Source organism: Rhea americana, unplaced genomic scaffold, assembly GCF_003343005.1.
Source record: "Rhea americana isolate MKP2758 unplaced genomic scaffold, rheAme1 scaffold_8, whole genome shotgun sequence".
NCBI lineage: Eukaryota > Metazoa > Chordata > Aves > Rheiformes > Rheidae > Rhea > Rhea americana.
In genome coordinates this window covers 232349-249610 of record NW_028186978.1, presented here as the reverse complement: position 1 = coordinate 249610, position 17262 = coordinate 232349, and the positions used below count along the sequence as shown (strand labels likewise).

The following is a 17262-nucleotide window of genomic DNA, read 5'->3' as shown; positions in this document are numbered from 1 at the left end:
ACTACATCTGCAATCCTGAGTCTGTTTCATTTCAGTACAAGGCAGGCATCAGTAAGACGGAGCGAGTCCAGAGGAGGGCCACCAGAAAGGCTGGTGCACTCGCCCTGTAAGCAGACGCAGTGGTACCAGGGCTTGTTCAGCCTGGAGAAGAGACAGCTTCGGGGGGACCCAACAGCAGCCACCCAGTGCCTGTGAAGTTGGAGCCAGGACCTTCCCAGAGGTACACAGCGGTCAGAGAAGAGACCAAAGGCATCAACAGAAACAAGAGAGGATCAGACTAGATATAAGGAAAAACTTTTTCCCTGTGAGGACAATCCAGCAGCAGAGCAGGTTGCTCAGAGAGGCTGTGCAGTCTCCGTCCTTGGAGGTTTTCAAGACTTGACTGCTAAGACCCTGGGCAACCTGGTCTGATCTCCCAGCAGGCCCTGCCTGAGCAGGRTGTTGGACTAGAGACCTCCAAAGGTCCCCTTCAGGTGAGTTATTCTGAGTTATCCTTTGACTGTRTTTAACTAATAGGTGATGAAGTCTGTCATGAAAGACATTCTCACAGTTTATCAATCTGTGATGAAACTTGTATTATTTATGTTAAAATATATTTAAAATATTTTAGTGCTAATGCTTGGGTTTTTAATCACATAGTCCCTGGATTAAAAACATCTTGTCATAACAAAGAAAGTGTGTATTGCCTTAAAAACACATATTGAGTTGGACAGCAAAAGAATAGCTGAAAGATTTAGCACAATGGCCAGCAGCAGTAATCACTCAGCTAGAGTACATCTTTATTCCTAMCAGGGAATATATCTTGATTAGAATAAGCTAATTCTATTACAGAGCTTAAAATAARACAGCAAAACAACAAAGAAATAAAATTTCAATATGCTCAGCACTAGACTATAAGGCAGTGAAGCACTACTTTTTTCTGATATGACTTCCCACATTTCAGTATCTGTTAATAAARATTTAAAGTTGCTTCCACAATTAACATAATCATCATAGAATCTAGGAAAATATCACAGCTACAAATGAATATAAGCATTAAAGCGCATGAAATAGACCAATATGATATAAAAGTAATGACCTATCCTTGTTACTGTTAGGAGGCTTAAAAATAATTCAGTTAAGCTTTTCTCCCTGTGTCTAAATGTCTTATAGATCAAAAAAGATGAGACTATATTCTAGAAATAAAAAAAATTAAATTATATCTTTAAGGATAACARCAGCAAATTTTGATTAAAAATTTTTGTCCTGAGAAGAAGAGGCCCTTACTAATGCAGGTGGAATAAGAAAACAAGAGCTCACTAAATATTTTTTAAGAATTTRGTGCCCAAGAGGTTCTACTAGTTTTCAGATCTTCAGATTTAATTATTGTTATGCAACACTTTTGTAGAGTTTTTTAAAGGCTTTATGGTCTGTTTTTCTGAGTTTTAGGTGCTACCTCACTTTCACTGATTTTAACATGCTATTAAGAGGACTTTCAGATGAAAGAAGTGGTCTCAAGATCTACTGTTCCCTCTAAAACTTAAAGAAAATTACTACAGCAACATGCAGATTAATAAATCCTTTCAATCAATGGCTTCAGAAGAGTGCCGTGTATACTTTAAAGCTTGTGTGTTATATCCACATACATACAGCAAATGTGGCATGACTTCTAAAAGTGAAGTAATTTATTCAGAAGAATTACATTAGTGAACAGCTAATAAGATGCTAAAACCAAATTTGTAAACTTATGACATCATCTATTTTACTATTTTTAGAAAAAACAAACAAAACCCCCCCAACAAACATCGACAGGAATCTTAGCATGAAATGTCAGCTTTCAGTATCTTTTGGCATCATGACCCTTTTTTCTAGCAATGAGATAAATRTCAGAATAGAAATTTATCTATCAGCATCTATTTGAGTATGGCAGACATCCATGCATATTYTGGCAGCATTTTTGTAACTCTTTTTTAATATGACAGATTGAAGTGTGTGTATTCACCTGACATTTTTATTTAGACAGCAAAYACCCAACTAAAATTATGCAACTACTGTAACATCAGCAGTAAGTTTATCTAGCTAAGAACTGGGACCTGATATTATGGTCGCACTGAACCAGCAATTAAAGAAAGACAGACACAATACTTGTTAACTCATGAAAAGGAGCAACTAATACTTCATTTTGCCTGGTTAATTGTYGAATACCGGCTAGAGGTGTTGTAAAGCAGCCAGAGAACTCATGACTGTGCCTATTAAGTTGTATTTCTCTTCAGTTTATGTGGAARCTGAAATTTCATAGGCAGTAAGATCCAATTTTTTAAGGTTGGTCTATTTTTAAAGTAAGTTGTACATGGATGAGCCTTTATTGACTTCATAAAAAAAAAGAAAAAATTGTTAGTGCTAAAATTATGTCTGTGGATAGGAGGAGACAAAAATTTTGAACACTTGCTCAGGATCAGCTCTGGCTGGGTTATAACATTTTCTGAATCTAGAACATGTTTATAAAAGCTTGTGGAGAATTTCTTTCTTTTTGATTAGTGCTCCAATGAAACGAAAGGAAACTAGAAGGGCTCTACGTAGTGTGCTAAGCCGTTGATCTTTGATGTGCTTTGTTTACTGATGGAGAACCCGGTGCTATTGCAGGATCTTTAGATCTTTAAAGATCTTCCCGCTGAGCCTTCTCACACGCGGCCCTGACCCACCTTGCCATGGCTCAGGCGCTGCCGATCCGCAGCTCCTCTCCCCGTGGGGCAGAGCGCGCAGGACCCTCCGCGGCCTCACACGGACAATTAGAGGCTGCGAGAGGAAATACCCTGCAGTTAAGGTCCCTTTTATCATCTGTGTATTTTTTTTTCCTTGGGAATCAAAGGCAACCAGGGGGAATGAACACCAAAAGACATTGAGTCTGTACTTTATTAAAGAGTGTCTTCACCAGAAACATAAATACCTTGTAATATTCATACTGGGAAGCTTTCAAACCCTGTACATTGGCCAGAGATTCACTGTGTCTGCTGTCTCTGACTGAAATCAATGCTTTGTCCTCTTGTTTTTTAGTTGATCATGGAGATATAGACAAGAAGCGAGCTACTGCGTCTATTATATTCCATGCTAAAGACTGACGCTTTTACTTGTGCTGAAGTAAAACCAAAACCTCTCTAGCCCAGTAGGGCTGTGGTGACAGGGCAATGCGTTGACTGAGATTTACCCAAAGATGTGCACTTTTTCCCTAGTACATTTTAAAATCAGAGGGAAGTTTTATTGGTAGAACCAATAAAACTGAAGAGTCTGTTCACTTTCCTATTTTGTTGGGGAATGTTTACTGCTACAGATGAGCAGTGTCCCTTGTATTTTAATATCCAGTTCAGTCTTCTGTGTTTGAATTGATTAAAGCTTGCATTTAATAGCTAAAACATAATACTCTAACTTCAAAAAGCTTATTTTATTTTTAGAGCAGCAACTCTTTTCTAAATGTATTTTCAACCAAAAATACCTCAGGGCAGTTGTTATATGCACAAAAAAAATTATTTATTAGAATGGTGAATATTATAGACCAATAGTATTAATATTTATTTAGGGCTAGACTAAACCTTCTGCCCTGTTTATATGATAGCACATAGTTTCATCACCTCAACAGAAATAAGCGGTTAGTACCTGACCAGATGTGGGTATTCACTCTACCCCTCCTGCTGGCTCTCTTCAAGTAGTAATGYTTCTGAGTCAGAAACAGAGTTCTCCATTCCCCACAGATATTTTAAAGATAAACTGGACAGCCATGAAGTAGGTCCACAGAGATTTAGGCAAGACTACGCTTATTGGCACTTCACCTTCATTTCTGGAACGTGGCTCCTGAAACTAAAGCTCACTGAGGTGCTAACAGTCCCAGCCCTGAGTCATCTCCCGGCCTCCTCGTTTTCCCCGACTATCTGTTACTTGATTTTAACTCCTACCTTAAAGAATTCATTTGAAAAATTACTATTGCCAGAAATGTCAGGAATACTTAGACTTCTTTAAAAAGAACTTCTGATAAATGTCTTACGCCCCAGTACCTCGTTTGCAATTTCTAACCGACCCAAGTTGCAGCAATAGCGGACAGAGCTGTGTCTGGCTGGTGCTCTGCTCAATAGACTGAGCATTTATAGATTTTTGCCAAAGGGATTCTGCAATCGCAGCTTTTACTGCACTTTCCACTGTAATAAAAATTAGCTGGTTATGCCACTCTCAAGTTATTGATTGACAAAAGTAGCCACGTTTTCAGATTATATGTAGGCTTTGCTCTAAAACTAAAAATAGTTTCATTTTTTTAAAGAACTCCAGTTGAAAATTCATATTTGATGTAGTTAGAATCTACTGTGGATTGGAAAAACCTATAAAACTGAGAAAATACTTAATTTCAAGTATTAACAACTGCTATAAACATAACCAGTAATGTGTGAACTTCCAAGCAGCTTGGTCCATTTAAAGATGTAAAAATTCAGTTACTGATTGGAAAAGCATTTTAAAATATCCAAGTATCCAGAATCTAAAAAATAGGAAAAGCAAGTTTTTATTTATATATCTAGAACTTCTGAACGAGAAACTTCAAAATATCAGCCTTTCTACATTCCTTTATTTCTAATTCCTGTCCTGGATGAAACTAAATAATCTTAATAAAGAAAGAGGGAGCTGTAAGAGTTTACTATGAATCTCAGAATGAGAAAAGGAGTTTGACTGGAGATTTTGAGTGGTGATTTCAGTCAGTGGGCCTGATTTAGATACTCATCCCCTGAATACATGCTTAATATTTCATTTATATTTCAAAATTATACCCTCATGACCTCCTGAGATGCAAAAGAATTAAACAAAAGGTGAAACTGAAGATAAAGGCAACCACATTTCCTTTCACAGTCTAGTTTGTGCTCAAGCGTATGGAAACATCAGCACATAAGAGAACTGACTCCAAACGGCCCCAAGTTCTACTTACTGTTTGTAATGTTAACTATAATAGATTTCACGAAAAATTGGTTTGAGGGGAAAGAGGAGGAGAGATTTGTATGCATATGTACAGGTAACACAGCTTAGGTCAAAATTGCTTTTATTTTGAAAGATGAAAGACTTTTTTGCACTGAAAAAATATGAATAGAGCTTTAACTTTTATTTCCGATTCTACAGGAAATTACTTATGACAATGGGACACACTTGTGGCTCTATTCCTCTATAAAAAAGTTAGAGTCAATATGTTCCTGTGCCCTGAAGATTTTTTAATGACTCTCAGTTAGCTTATAATTTTATATGGTACATATTGTTAATGAGGAACAAAAGCCTATAATGCTGGACTGACAAATTGCAAATTGTCAAGCAGGCTGCTTGACAAATTATTTAAAATTAGTTGCAACCAGTAGTCCTAGTTATACTCAAGTTTGCAGACTTGGACATAACTTAAAAGATGTATGCAAAACCTGAACTGTCTTAGAAGAAGAAATATCAAATAATACCAACTGCAAACTCTGTAAAGAAAATACTTATTAAACATTAGACGCAATTTGGGAATTATTTATGAGCCTCAACAGCTAAAATAACAGTAGCATCCTCACCAGACAGCTACTTAGATTTGACAGGACTAATTAGCACAGTAACTTTTCTCTCTGAAGCTTTTTTAACCTGTTCCTCTCAATCAGCCAAAGAAAAGAAATAGCCTCAAAAGGACAACAGAAGCAAATGTCACCAACAAATAACTGACACAAACCAGTATGCCAGTTGACATCTGGATGTTTGTGTGTATATTTTGAGGTAATTGTGGAGCTGTATTTGACATACGTTAACTTCTGCTCTGAGATATACAGAAGTAATAGTTGGAGTGTTCTCTAGTCTTTGCAGCAACAAGACATCCATTCCACAAAGTCTGYTTATATTTCTCACTAAGGTCACTAAAACGTCACATAACAACAYTGAAGTACTTACAATATTCACAGAACTCTAATAATAGAAGAGAATACAAGAACAGCCTCATAATATTGTGGAAGTACTTGGCCAAAGWAAAAATCCTTATCTCCTGTAAAATACTCCCGCAAACCAAAATTTCCTTCCATATTAACAAACAGACAACAGAGTTCTCACGAAATCATCAAATCCTGCTGACTTGAACACTCTCATTGGCACCAGTGTTTGCTAATCAAGACATCAAATAAATYGTAACAGGTTTTAACATGAAGTAGAAAGTTAGTGTCTAGAGTGTAATCGACATATAATGGACTGCTGCAATTTTACTGAAGTGCTTTGTAGGATAATTTCAAACATTTTTGCTAGTATTACGCAGACTACTTTCCAGAAAGAGAAAAAAATCCTATTTGAGAAATAATGAATAACGTTTACACAGACATTTGTCAGGTCTATAATCCCATACATTGAAAAAAACACATAGTTAAAGCCAGTCTTTATCATTTAGGTAAGCAATGCTGTAGTCCAGGAAATAAACACAAGGAGATGTGAAAATAAGTAAATATTTACTCACCAGCCTTCTCCTTTTCTGAAATAACTGGCATAGCCTGAAAAAAAAAATGATGCCACTATTAGAAAACAAGATTTTTAGTGGAAACACTGTAATGTAGGCTGTATGTTTATGTTTCAGAAGGTCTGAAAAGAACTGAGGTCTCATTGTATCATGCACTCTGAAAAGAAACATGCAGTTTCCATCTGAATGGCTTCTATCTATTATGAAACCAATTCTGTTAGAAAAAAAAAAGGATTAGGTGAGAAGGAAGAAGATGGAGTTAATATAAATAAGATACTCTAATGGATGTATTTTCACACAGTCATCGTAGAATACATGTCCATGAAATTCCAGTGGGAAATTACTGAATAATTCTGAAGGAGAGAGCACTGAAAACTGTGTGGCTGAAAATAAGGCTAAAATGCCAAATCTTTTTGCTGCAGAAGTCAGTAGGAGTTCTKCCACTGACTCCATAAAATTAGGATTCAGGCTCAAGCCTACTTCTGTAGCATGCTGATTTCTTATTCTCTATATAACTTTTCAGAGGCAAGTAACAGAAATGGTTTTCACGTTGGCTGTAACTGCTTTTGAAATAAAAGCACCAGATGTACGAATCTTACTCGTATCATGCCTTTCTCTCAAACTAACTCAGAAAAATTTTCAGAGTGTTTTTTTCCTAGAAGAAATAGGTTATAAACTGTATGTAAGTTATGATTTATACGGCCCACATGTCTACAGAATTAAAGAATGTGCAGACACAATAAGGGGAGAAAAGGCTGGATGAGAAATCATATTGAGTGTGCAACGTATGCAGAACCACCCTGTGAGTTAAGGTATCATCTCTACATCTCATTTGCTCATGTCAGTATAGCGTTTATTCAGCAAAATTTCCTGCTGCAGACTCCAAAGAAAGAGGGGAGCGATGAGCAGAAATTACAAAATAGCTGGTTTCAGACTTTATCTATAGAGTTCTTAAATAGACTGAAAATCTTATTTCAAAATTTGATTTGTGTTGCTCTTTATTATTTTATAACATCTCCTGGGTGATATGTTGTACAAAATTGCAAATAGAAAGAGTTTTTAAACAATACAAATTAATAAATACCTCTGAGACTGGCAATGGCCATGTAATTACTTCTGTGATTCATTCTGTTTCACCTGTACTCAGCTTAGTAAAATAYCTGATGCTTGAATTAGACATTAAAACATTGCATAGCATTGGACTACTATTAAACAGCAGCAGCCATCTGTTTGAAAAACAGCTCCTTTGTTTTGTGCAAACACATATTTGTTTGGAAGAAGCACTTTGCTCCAGTGACACAATGAACGCATAAGCTTTTGTAGACTGAAGAAACTTGATATGYCAAAGAAATAATAAAATCACAGAATAAGCCAAGCCATTAGTTGCAATAAAAAGGTGTATTATGTATAGATTTAAAAAAAATAATTGATGGAATTTTGAAAAACAATATGTAATTTTCTTCTCGTTCCTAAATCTAAGTGGCTACATTGGCTGATCTTCCYAGGAAAAAAATAAGAAAATGAGAAAAAAACCAAACTCTTCAAAACATTTTGTAAAAAACTTGTAAAGTGATTTACTCATAAAAATCCAATATGAGCATAAACATATACATTATTACATCCAATTGTTCCAGACAATTGAACCTACCAGACTGAAAGCGAATCTTCTAAATTTTGCTCAACTTGGAGGTTTTAAAATTCCAATCTAAATTCTAAATCATTCTAAATCCCATCTAGTATATTCCCTTAGCTTCGTGTCACGAATGACATATAGTCATGACTAAATGGCTTCACTTTCACGTCATTTGTTCATCTTTTGGTCTATTTCCCTCCTATCTGATTTTACAGATTCACTATTGTCATTTCTCCTACCAGGAGATGGAGAGAAAGCTGTGAAGAGGGGAAGGTGAGGAACAAGCGAACCAGAAAAGAAAACCTGAACAGAAAGAATGAAGAAAGGAAAATCAGCRAACAGAAATGTAAATGGAGTAAGGGAAAAGTCAGGATAAGAGAAGGGAAGAAGGGGACAGGTTATTCTCACTTTTTTTTTATTTTGAGCTTTGTTAGTCATAAAAAGAGACAGAGGCTGTGAAGGTGTCCTCCAAGCTTAGCAGATGACATTGAGATGACTGGAGAGATGACAATAAACATGGTGTCAGCATTGAAATTACAATCTGTGTCACGAAAAAGAGACAACAGTTGGAGAGGCAAGGCCTTTTTAAGGTCTAAAATGCAAGACCAAGAGGATTAAATGGGATTCAGTTGGACTGAGGGGAAGCAGTTGCAGAGCTCAACAAGGATATGACAGAATGACAAGTAAGGAAGATAATGCTTCTGCTGGCTTTATTACAAACTTAAATGGACCAACCGAGCTGATTTATTATTGACTTTAATGATGTCTATCACTGCAATGCAAAGTCACTGGCARTATCTTTGGTCTGAATGAACACTTCTGAATTGCTAATCACCATAGAGGAGAGAGTAGAAAGAATAACCAGCTCCCAGTATGATTTGTACTAGCACGCAGGGAATGTTGATTTTAAAGCATTTTAATCTTGTCATTTGTTGCTCCTAGTTATTTCCTGAAATACCTAATCTTGCTATCCGATGACCGCGAAAATGTGTTGATTTTCAGCCTAACACAAATTTTAGTGAACGTGTTAGATTTTTATAAACACTCTTAAACCAACAGACAGCAACCATACCTAAGATATGAAGGGAGCTTGGAGKATACTTTGGGACATATGGTTGAGCTACAGTTCTCTAGTAGTACGACTGCTAATAGGCCTAAAGATTATTAAAAAAATGGGCTTAGCCAAGGTAAAAAGCCTACTGTAGCTGAAAATACTCAGAACCATAATGCCTCAGAACAGATGGGTAAATTACAAAATTAGTACATGTGTTAACTAGGATGAAGCAGCAGTGTAAATTTCAGATAATTCAAAGGTAGAATGAAGTTTGCAGATGAAAGTATTTGTGTTCACTACATTAATCTTGTAGCAACTCATTAAGACTAATGCTAGCGAGACTAATGCGGATTATATAACATATCAAAAGTATGAACTCTAAAATAAAGCCGTTTGCAAGGATAAAGAAARTACTACAATGTGCAAATAAGAAATACATTCAAAATGATATATCCTGAAGTGTGTAAGACTTCTCCCAGAATAATAAGGCAAAAAAGCCYGCCTACAACAGCGACTAGCTGTAACCACTCTATTTTGCCTGCTGCAAGTCTCCCCGTAATGCATTACGGACATGCAAAGATTTTTATTATTGCTTCACTTTTCTTCTTTGTATCAGAATTATCCCTCTTTTTTTTCAGCAAAATGTGCTTCAATTTTCTTAGTATGTTTCTAAAATTAGAAGATCACATTTTCTCTGATTTATTGTTATTCACTGACTGGAAAAGAAGAAGGTATAGTATTTTCTAGGAACCAAATCTTTCTCAAATTCAAGTGAATGTAAGTTAAAAAATCTCTAAAAATATTTATAGTAATATCAAAAGGGATTGAAGTAAAATTTTTCTATAGAACAGAATAGAAATTGTATTTTTTCAAAGAATACTCTACTTTCTATTTTAAAGACTGCAAATAATATTAACGTTTTACTCAGAACATGACACCGGCATATTCAGAAATTCTGAATCTGTTAAAACAGGTATGAAAGATGAAAGATGTTTTCCCTAAAATCCTGTATATAAATAATCTTACTCTAATTCTTTACAATTTAAGGAGGATGTGTACATATATTTTTATTCAAAGCTTTACAGCGCTTAGTTTATACAAAAATTACAAACCTGCTTATTTGCTTAAGGTATATAGTAGATGCAAAAGCACTGATTTAAACAAACAAAAATTAAATAAATGTTCATCCATAAAGTACAAAGACACATCTTTGGAAAATATTTTCAAATATGTGTGTTTTCTAGACACAGTGTAATTCTACTGAATCATGATGCCTTGTTTTTTTGGTTCTTGGTAAAGAAGTAATTATAAGCCAAAAATTCTGCCAGTACGTTCTATTGCCCCCTTAGAGCTGAGAACAGAATCCTAAAAGAACATAGTATTTCCTGAAAATTTTAAATAATGCAAACAGTGAGCAAATCTGGTTCAACATCTCAGAAAATTCTACTATTGGTTTAGCTTTTTGGTAATACAGCTACATACACTGCTTACACGCTCTCCAGTGGGAAAACACGACTTACTTTTGAGAAATGCTCTCATCTTCAGTACAGTTTCGAATTCACTGGTGACCRTCTTCAATGAGTTCCATATGTTCCAAATGAACTGCATTCCCAGGAAGTGATTTAACATTTCTGGCAATGGAGCAATTAAATTGGATTTTCCTGCTTGGCCAGATGGGTTCACTGTAACTTCATATCATTTTCTAACTCCTCACAAAACTAAAGAACTCAACTAACAATTTCCACATGATTGGGTCACACCTTTCAGAAAAATCAGATGCACACCCTTTTTATACCTCTCACATATTTTAGCAAACACCAACCAAAGTCATCCTACTCTTTATTATGTTAATAGTATGTGCTCTTAGCATCACTTAGGGAAAAAAACGAGGAGGAAATCACTCTAGACAGGTAACCAGGTACGGTTTGCTGACCCAAGATTTTGTTTTACACTAGAGAATGTGATTATAATCTAAGAAAAGCTGACGTGAAATGATCTCTTTAAAATTTTGGTATGTATCTTCCTGAATTGTAACTGATTTCCTCTAAATATATGACACCTGCAAAAATAACTGTGAAATGCATGCAAAATACATTTTTTTTAAAGTTGCAGCTGCCTTACATAGATACAAATGATTATAGGAAATATTAGGTTAAATGACCATTTCTTTTGAATTTTATTATAAGAGAGGTGAAAACTTGTTTTCCACCTAGAAACAAAAAAGAAAATTCCGGTGAATGAAAACTTAAAGAAAATTCTTGATCAAATGAAAAGTTTTGTTTGACCAAAACTAGGTATCTAGCACTTTCTGAGCTTTTAAGAGTTTTTTAAAATGAAGCAGCAGCTAATTTGTAAAAACTCCATAATTTCAAGCTGCAGTAATGAAGGATTCATTCTGGGTGTATTGACACAAATTTTTTGGTCTGTTTATGAAGCAGGGGAGGAAGGCCAGGGTTAGCGGATGTTTGCACAAGTAATTCTGGACAATAACACTAAGTGGATTGAACTTTGTCTACAGTTCCTCACTAAAGAAAGAGGAAAGAAAACGTCCCCCTCCTTCCCAAATTACCCTACCTCTATAGCAGTGAGATTTCAGAGTTTTTTGCCTCTGAGCTGGGCAAAATGGTCAGTACAGCTACTTTCCAGAATAAAAACAGTATAGTAGGTAGACATGTGCAGTGTCTTGGCAGCGAAAGGAGGCAGCGTTATCTGCAAAGACGGTTGAGTGTCTTTGGGGACAATAGTGAGGACACCTGCAAAACTTCCATTCCAAAGAGCAGGGGAACATCCTGGCTGGCCTAAACATGGCTTGACTTTCCCTAAAATGTAGTATACAGCTGTACGTTTACACTTAACCTAAACCTGCAAAGTCACTATGAATTAAAGTAGCTATCTTTTTGCTTCCTTGGACTTGCAAAACATGAACAAGTGCATCATGATTGATTTTTGTACAAACAGCTGTAGTAGGTAGCAAAGCTTTGTATAAACTGGGAAAGCTACAGTTAAGGTCCATATAACAAAATTTCTAAAGTGCGGATTTAGTGACACCTTCTATTTTTGTAGTCTCTGATAAATCAACTGCAGTGAGTCTGCATTTCTATTGTCCAAATAAGATACAGCTTCTTGTCTGACTTTTGTATAGTACAGGCTGAGATGTCAACATCTTTATTTAAAGCTGTTTAAATCAACACTTTTTTTCAGAAGACTATTGCTGTTTTTTTTTTTGTATTACAGAAAATAAAAAGCATTTGTCATCACACAAATCAGATTTTCAATGCTGCCATCCAACCATGATGAATATTTTACAAAATTTTTCCACACTACTAGGTTGTCAGCTATCCAGTCCTTTCTCAGGTATGTATTTGAATAGACATGTTGGGAAATCAAGACACATCTGACACATCACGCAATATATTTAAATTAAGAGGAGCTATCATTAGGCAAAAGTTAGTAGACTATTCCCTGATCAACTGTCGATGGATTGTCAAAGGTTTACAAAGGATCTCAAAGCTTTCTACTTTCCCTTAAGTGAACAGTAGGTAGGAGATTACTGATATATCTATAAAACGGTTTTGCCTCTAGAGATACTGTCTTACACTGTCCAAGGTGAAAGYAAAAATCCAGAATAAACATTGGCATACTGAGTTTTGACCAGGAAGGGAAAATCCAGTYTTCATAATAACTCTTGCTAAACTCAAGCTGTTGTAAATCCTCCACTTTATTTTTAGAAGTACATGTTTGGTAATCTTCTATTATTRTTGCAATTAAAAATCATAGTCTAAATTCTCACTTCATTGGATGCTTCTTTTATGCAAAATAGTTTTAGTAAGAATTTTATTTTTTACGAAGTCATTTGCTTTAAATACAAAACAACATGTTCCTTTCCTAGAAAGCTGTATATTGCATTAGGAGCAGAAAAGAGACTAGCCTCCAAAACCTGTAAATATAAAAATAAATGCTGTATCTTAGTTTTTAAATAGGAGCACTGATTTTGAGAGCAGAAACAACTACTGTAACCATACAGACTGAAATATATCTCTGTTGTCTTCTTTCTGCTCAGAGGATCAAAAGACCTCAAAAATCTAAAACTCTTTAAAGAAGATTGATCTATTTATCTACTGACAAGAAAGGAAGCAGGCCGTATCAACACCATACACAAGCAAGGAAGGATTAATGGATGGAACAACAGAGACCTCTGTATTCCAGTAGACAAGGGCATAACAAAATCCTGTACCTGAAAACCAATGGCACCCATGCTCAGAGAGGTAGCAAATTTTAAGCATTATGTTATTTTGAAAGAAGTGTATATTCTGTATCATCTAGTTTCCTCAGATAGATGTTTTATTTCTTTTAAAATGCATACTCTAGTTTACTTAGTAATTTGGCTAAGCAGTCGTTTAAATTAACAGGATTATTTCATGGAAGAAGAAATCCAAGACCACTTGGAGGATCTGAAATTAGAAAATACTGCAGTTCTTGACCTAAAATTTCTTCAGTTATATCCCTGTTAGAACAAGATAGAGAAAGAATAGAAAGAATATCTTTAGTGGGAAATCCTTTTTTTTTTTAAATTTTATTATTTATTTATTTATTTATTTATTGAAACCAAATCCTTTAATCAGAATGAATCAGATCAGGAAAGTACCCATGTAGAGAAAACACTTTGAAAAAGTAAATAATCTGAAGTGATTTTTTGAACTGAAATGATAGCGATAATGCAGAAGAAAAGCCAAGAGACCTGATTTTCAGTCCTCTGGAATTATTAACAGGAGATTATTTTATTAACCTCAAGACTTTTTAAAGCGAGTTTTTGTTCTCCACATTTTTGGTTTTTTTCATCTGGATAAGGAATGATAAAAGATGAAACCTCAACTTTTGGGACAGACCAGATTTAGAAAGGAATTCTGTGTTCCTGGATGTTCAGCAAGGTTTTTTGTCTTTATGGACTTTCTTCTTCCATTTTACTAAAGATCACAATTATGAAAACTAATTAAAATCCAACAATAAAGCTGCAGCAATTAATTAAATTTTGCAAAGGAATTATTGTCAYGTTCAGAGGTCTCTGACTTATTTATGACAACATTATGAATTCTGTTCTAGCAGAAGTATAAAGTTGTATCATTGCCTGCCTATGTTCTCCTTCAGTCACTTGTCACTTGTAAGCCTCTCCCCAACTACCTTGTATGTTTTTTGACTAGATATTTGTTTTTGTTTGAGCCTCTTTATGCTACTGAGGTCATACACTGAGACCCTTTTAGTTAGTACTGGATGGTGACACTTCTCCTATGGAGTCAGTGGCGAACAGCATGCACTCTGGATGCTCTGGTAATTTTTGGTGTCTCCATCGGCTAGCATATTGTGACACTTACTGTATYGGGAGTGCAAAGAAAGATTCATGATAACTATCTTGCACTATGGTTAGGGTTATTACAGATTTTCCATAGATCAGGGTAAGCTCCCAATTCTCTGATATCTGCCAGGACCACGTACAGCTGGTTTAGATRATGACAACCCCAAGAGTTGCCATCACACAATTTGGGAAACATAATTAGTGATAATTAATCCTTCTCTTTTTAAGTAGCAATTGTTGGACCTTGGATTGTTTGCATATGGGGACTTAATGTGGTTTAAAAACAAAGGTGGGAAATTTGTTTTTGATACTTTCCAGGGGTTCCCCAGATAAAGAACTCTGTCTCTACTTGAGTTTCACTTTAACTACTGGGGTGGACATAAAAATACTTGAAAAAGTGATCAGCTAATTTTTAGTTTAATGTTAAGGAACATGTATAGCATTTAGGAGTAACAGAATGTGTGCTTCCTCTAGTTCAGCCAAACATATGTATCTCTTCCCTAAAAAACAGAGTTTGAATGTTAACACGAAGGCTGAGATGTGACACTACCTCTAAACCTGGAGCAGCCTCAAGACTGCTCATGCTTTTCATCAATCAGCAGAGGTTCTGTTAGGGTTCATTTACACACACAGAGCTTTTTCACAAGCTCAGAAGTCATTTGTTTAGCTAACGTTTATCTTATAAAACCTTTTATAATAACAAACACATCAATAAACCCTGAAATACTGGCAAAGCTGAACTATTTGGGAACCAAAGGGCACCCAGCTCTCTAAGATACCAGTAAAAGATAATTAAAATCTCATGTTTCCCATTTGTTTCAGCATCATGTAATGTCTACAAATGTGATCTTGCCTTAAAGCCCTTAAATCTTGGGCATATTTCTACAGAGCTGACAGGAGTCCCAGGTGATTTTAGTCTTTTCTCATTTCTTTGTATGTAAGACTTACTGCCTTAGAATCATTGCATGTTTCATGTAAATCAAAAATTCTTTCAACTGTGTGATGCAAAAGTCATATTTGCTACACGCTGACTGGAAGTTACTTAACACATTTGAGCACTTTCTTCCAGAGTATAAGGGGAAATTAAAACCAACAAAATCTTACCATTCTTGTCTCCTCAAACAAAACAAAGCAGCAACTCTTGTCCTTCATCCCAAGAAAGTTGCCCTTACTAATTTTGAAGAGTGAGGACAGGAAAATTAGGAATATTTTCTCATTGCTGCAAGTGTAAGTGTCTACTGTAATGAAGAAGCCATAGATTAGCAATATAAATCATCATATATATAAATGAACATGGTCTGATTCTAGAGAACATGGTCTGATTTCCATGAGATCAATCCAAATCCAGTTGTTGATTGCTATCTATATATCTGAATTTCCCTGATGTTAGTCTTCTGGATTCATATTCAAATCTCAGTGCAGCTAGAAGGAATAAAATCAGATTCTAGTTTTTGGAATATTAAAAAGGACTGGTATTTATACTGATCAAGGAAGATCTTACTGTTTTCAGCTTCATAYTCTGAAAAAGACAGTCACATATGTTAGCAGCAACTGCAGCAACTTATTGACACTTTCAAGGRGAGTGATACTCTGATCCTGTGTGAGTTTGCTTTCTTGAAGCAGGTATCCTTACCTGGCTGCTCTTCCCACTGTCAGCAGCACCAGGCTGCTGCAACTTCATTTTTTTTCCTTAAATCCAAACCAAACCAAACCCCAATGAACTAATTTTTAAAACAGCGTGTACTCTCTGGCAGAAATCTTTATGTTTACAGTCTCATGTGAATTCAGTGACTTTAATGTTACATTTGTTGAACCGGGTGAAAAAGGATCAAAAGCAGATCCCTCGCGAGGCTCTTGATCCTACGCTTTATCCAGGCATAAAGCGACAAATAACTGCAAAAATCTAGGAATGCTAAAACCTTTGCTTTTTGCAGAAGATCGCAGTTCCTTGCTCAGGAAGCTGAAGAGTCACAGAATAGTGATGCTAATCATGAGATGACAGAGAGAGGAGGGAGGTATTTTGTCAGAATGAGCAATAACTTTGGGTGAGTCACTGTGCTGATGTATTACGGAAGCAAGAGCATCTAAGGCTGGAAGGTAGCAGGGGTAATCATAACAGAGTAAGTTGCACGTTAACGTATTTTTGTGAGTTACAACCAATCAGACAGATGTATTAATTATCATGTGTGTTCTTGGTTTACTAAAGCATAAACCAGAAAGTGATTATATAAATCACCCAATTTGGTTTACATCAAATGACCAGGAGTAGAAGCACACAGCAACACACTTGCTTTGTTTTAGGGGAGAGGAAGAGGCAGAGGGAGTGTAATAAATTCTAAAATATGCTGTCTGGACCCTGTTTGCTCATTTGATCATATTCTTGGAATCTTGATCTGTTCATGCTTCAACACATAAGCATAGCAAGTGTGAGCTTAAAAATCACCAAACACCAYTACTGTGACCTTACAGTTAGTAGTATATAGGTCATTTGCTTTTCTCTGGGTCTCTAGATTCAAGAGGAAGAGATTTGAAATGAAACCAAGTTTTTCTGAGCACTCTCTTCCTGGGTAGTGTGTTGAATTTCAAGCACTCATCAAGGTTTTTGGTAACAGATATAGAGATGGTAAAATAATGGTCTTCTGGGTGAAAAGCAAAAAAATAGATTGCTTTTCATTTCACTCAAGGACTTCTGTTTCTTTCAAGATACTTAGTTTTTTTTTAGTTGGAAAGATCTCATTCTTTATATGAAAATAATCACT

At 35.6% G+C, this 17262-nt stretch overlaps 1 protein-coding gene across 4 annotated transcripts in view; it reads right to left on the bottom strand.

The window, feature by feature from the left end:
* The window catches only part of DLC1 (DLC1 Rho GTPase activating protein), a 234443-nt gene that overhangs the window by 125544 nt on the left and 91637 nt on the right, over window positions 1-17262 (bottom strand). For all 4 annotated transcript variants that reach the window (XM_085322780.1, XM_085322779.1, XM_085322782.1 and 1 more), the window contains one exon: window positions 6467-6500. In XM_085322780.1, the coding sequence (XP_085178906.1) occupies window positions 6467-6500 (34 nt within the window). The remainder of the gene's footprint in view (window positions 1-6466; window positions 6501-17262) is intronic.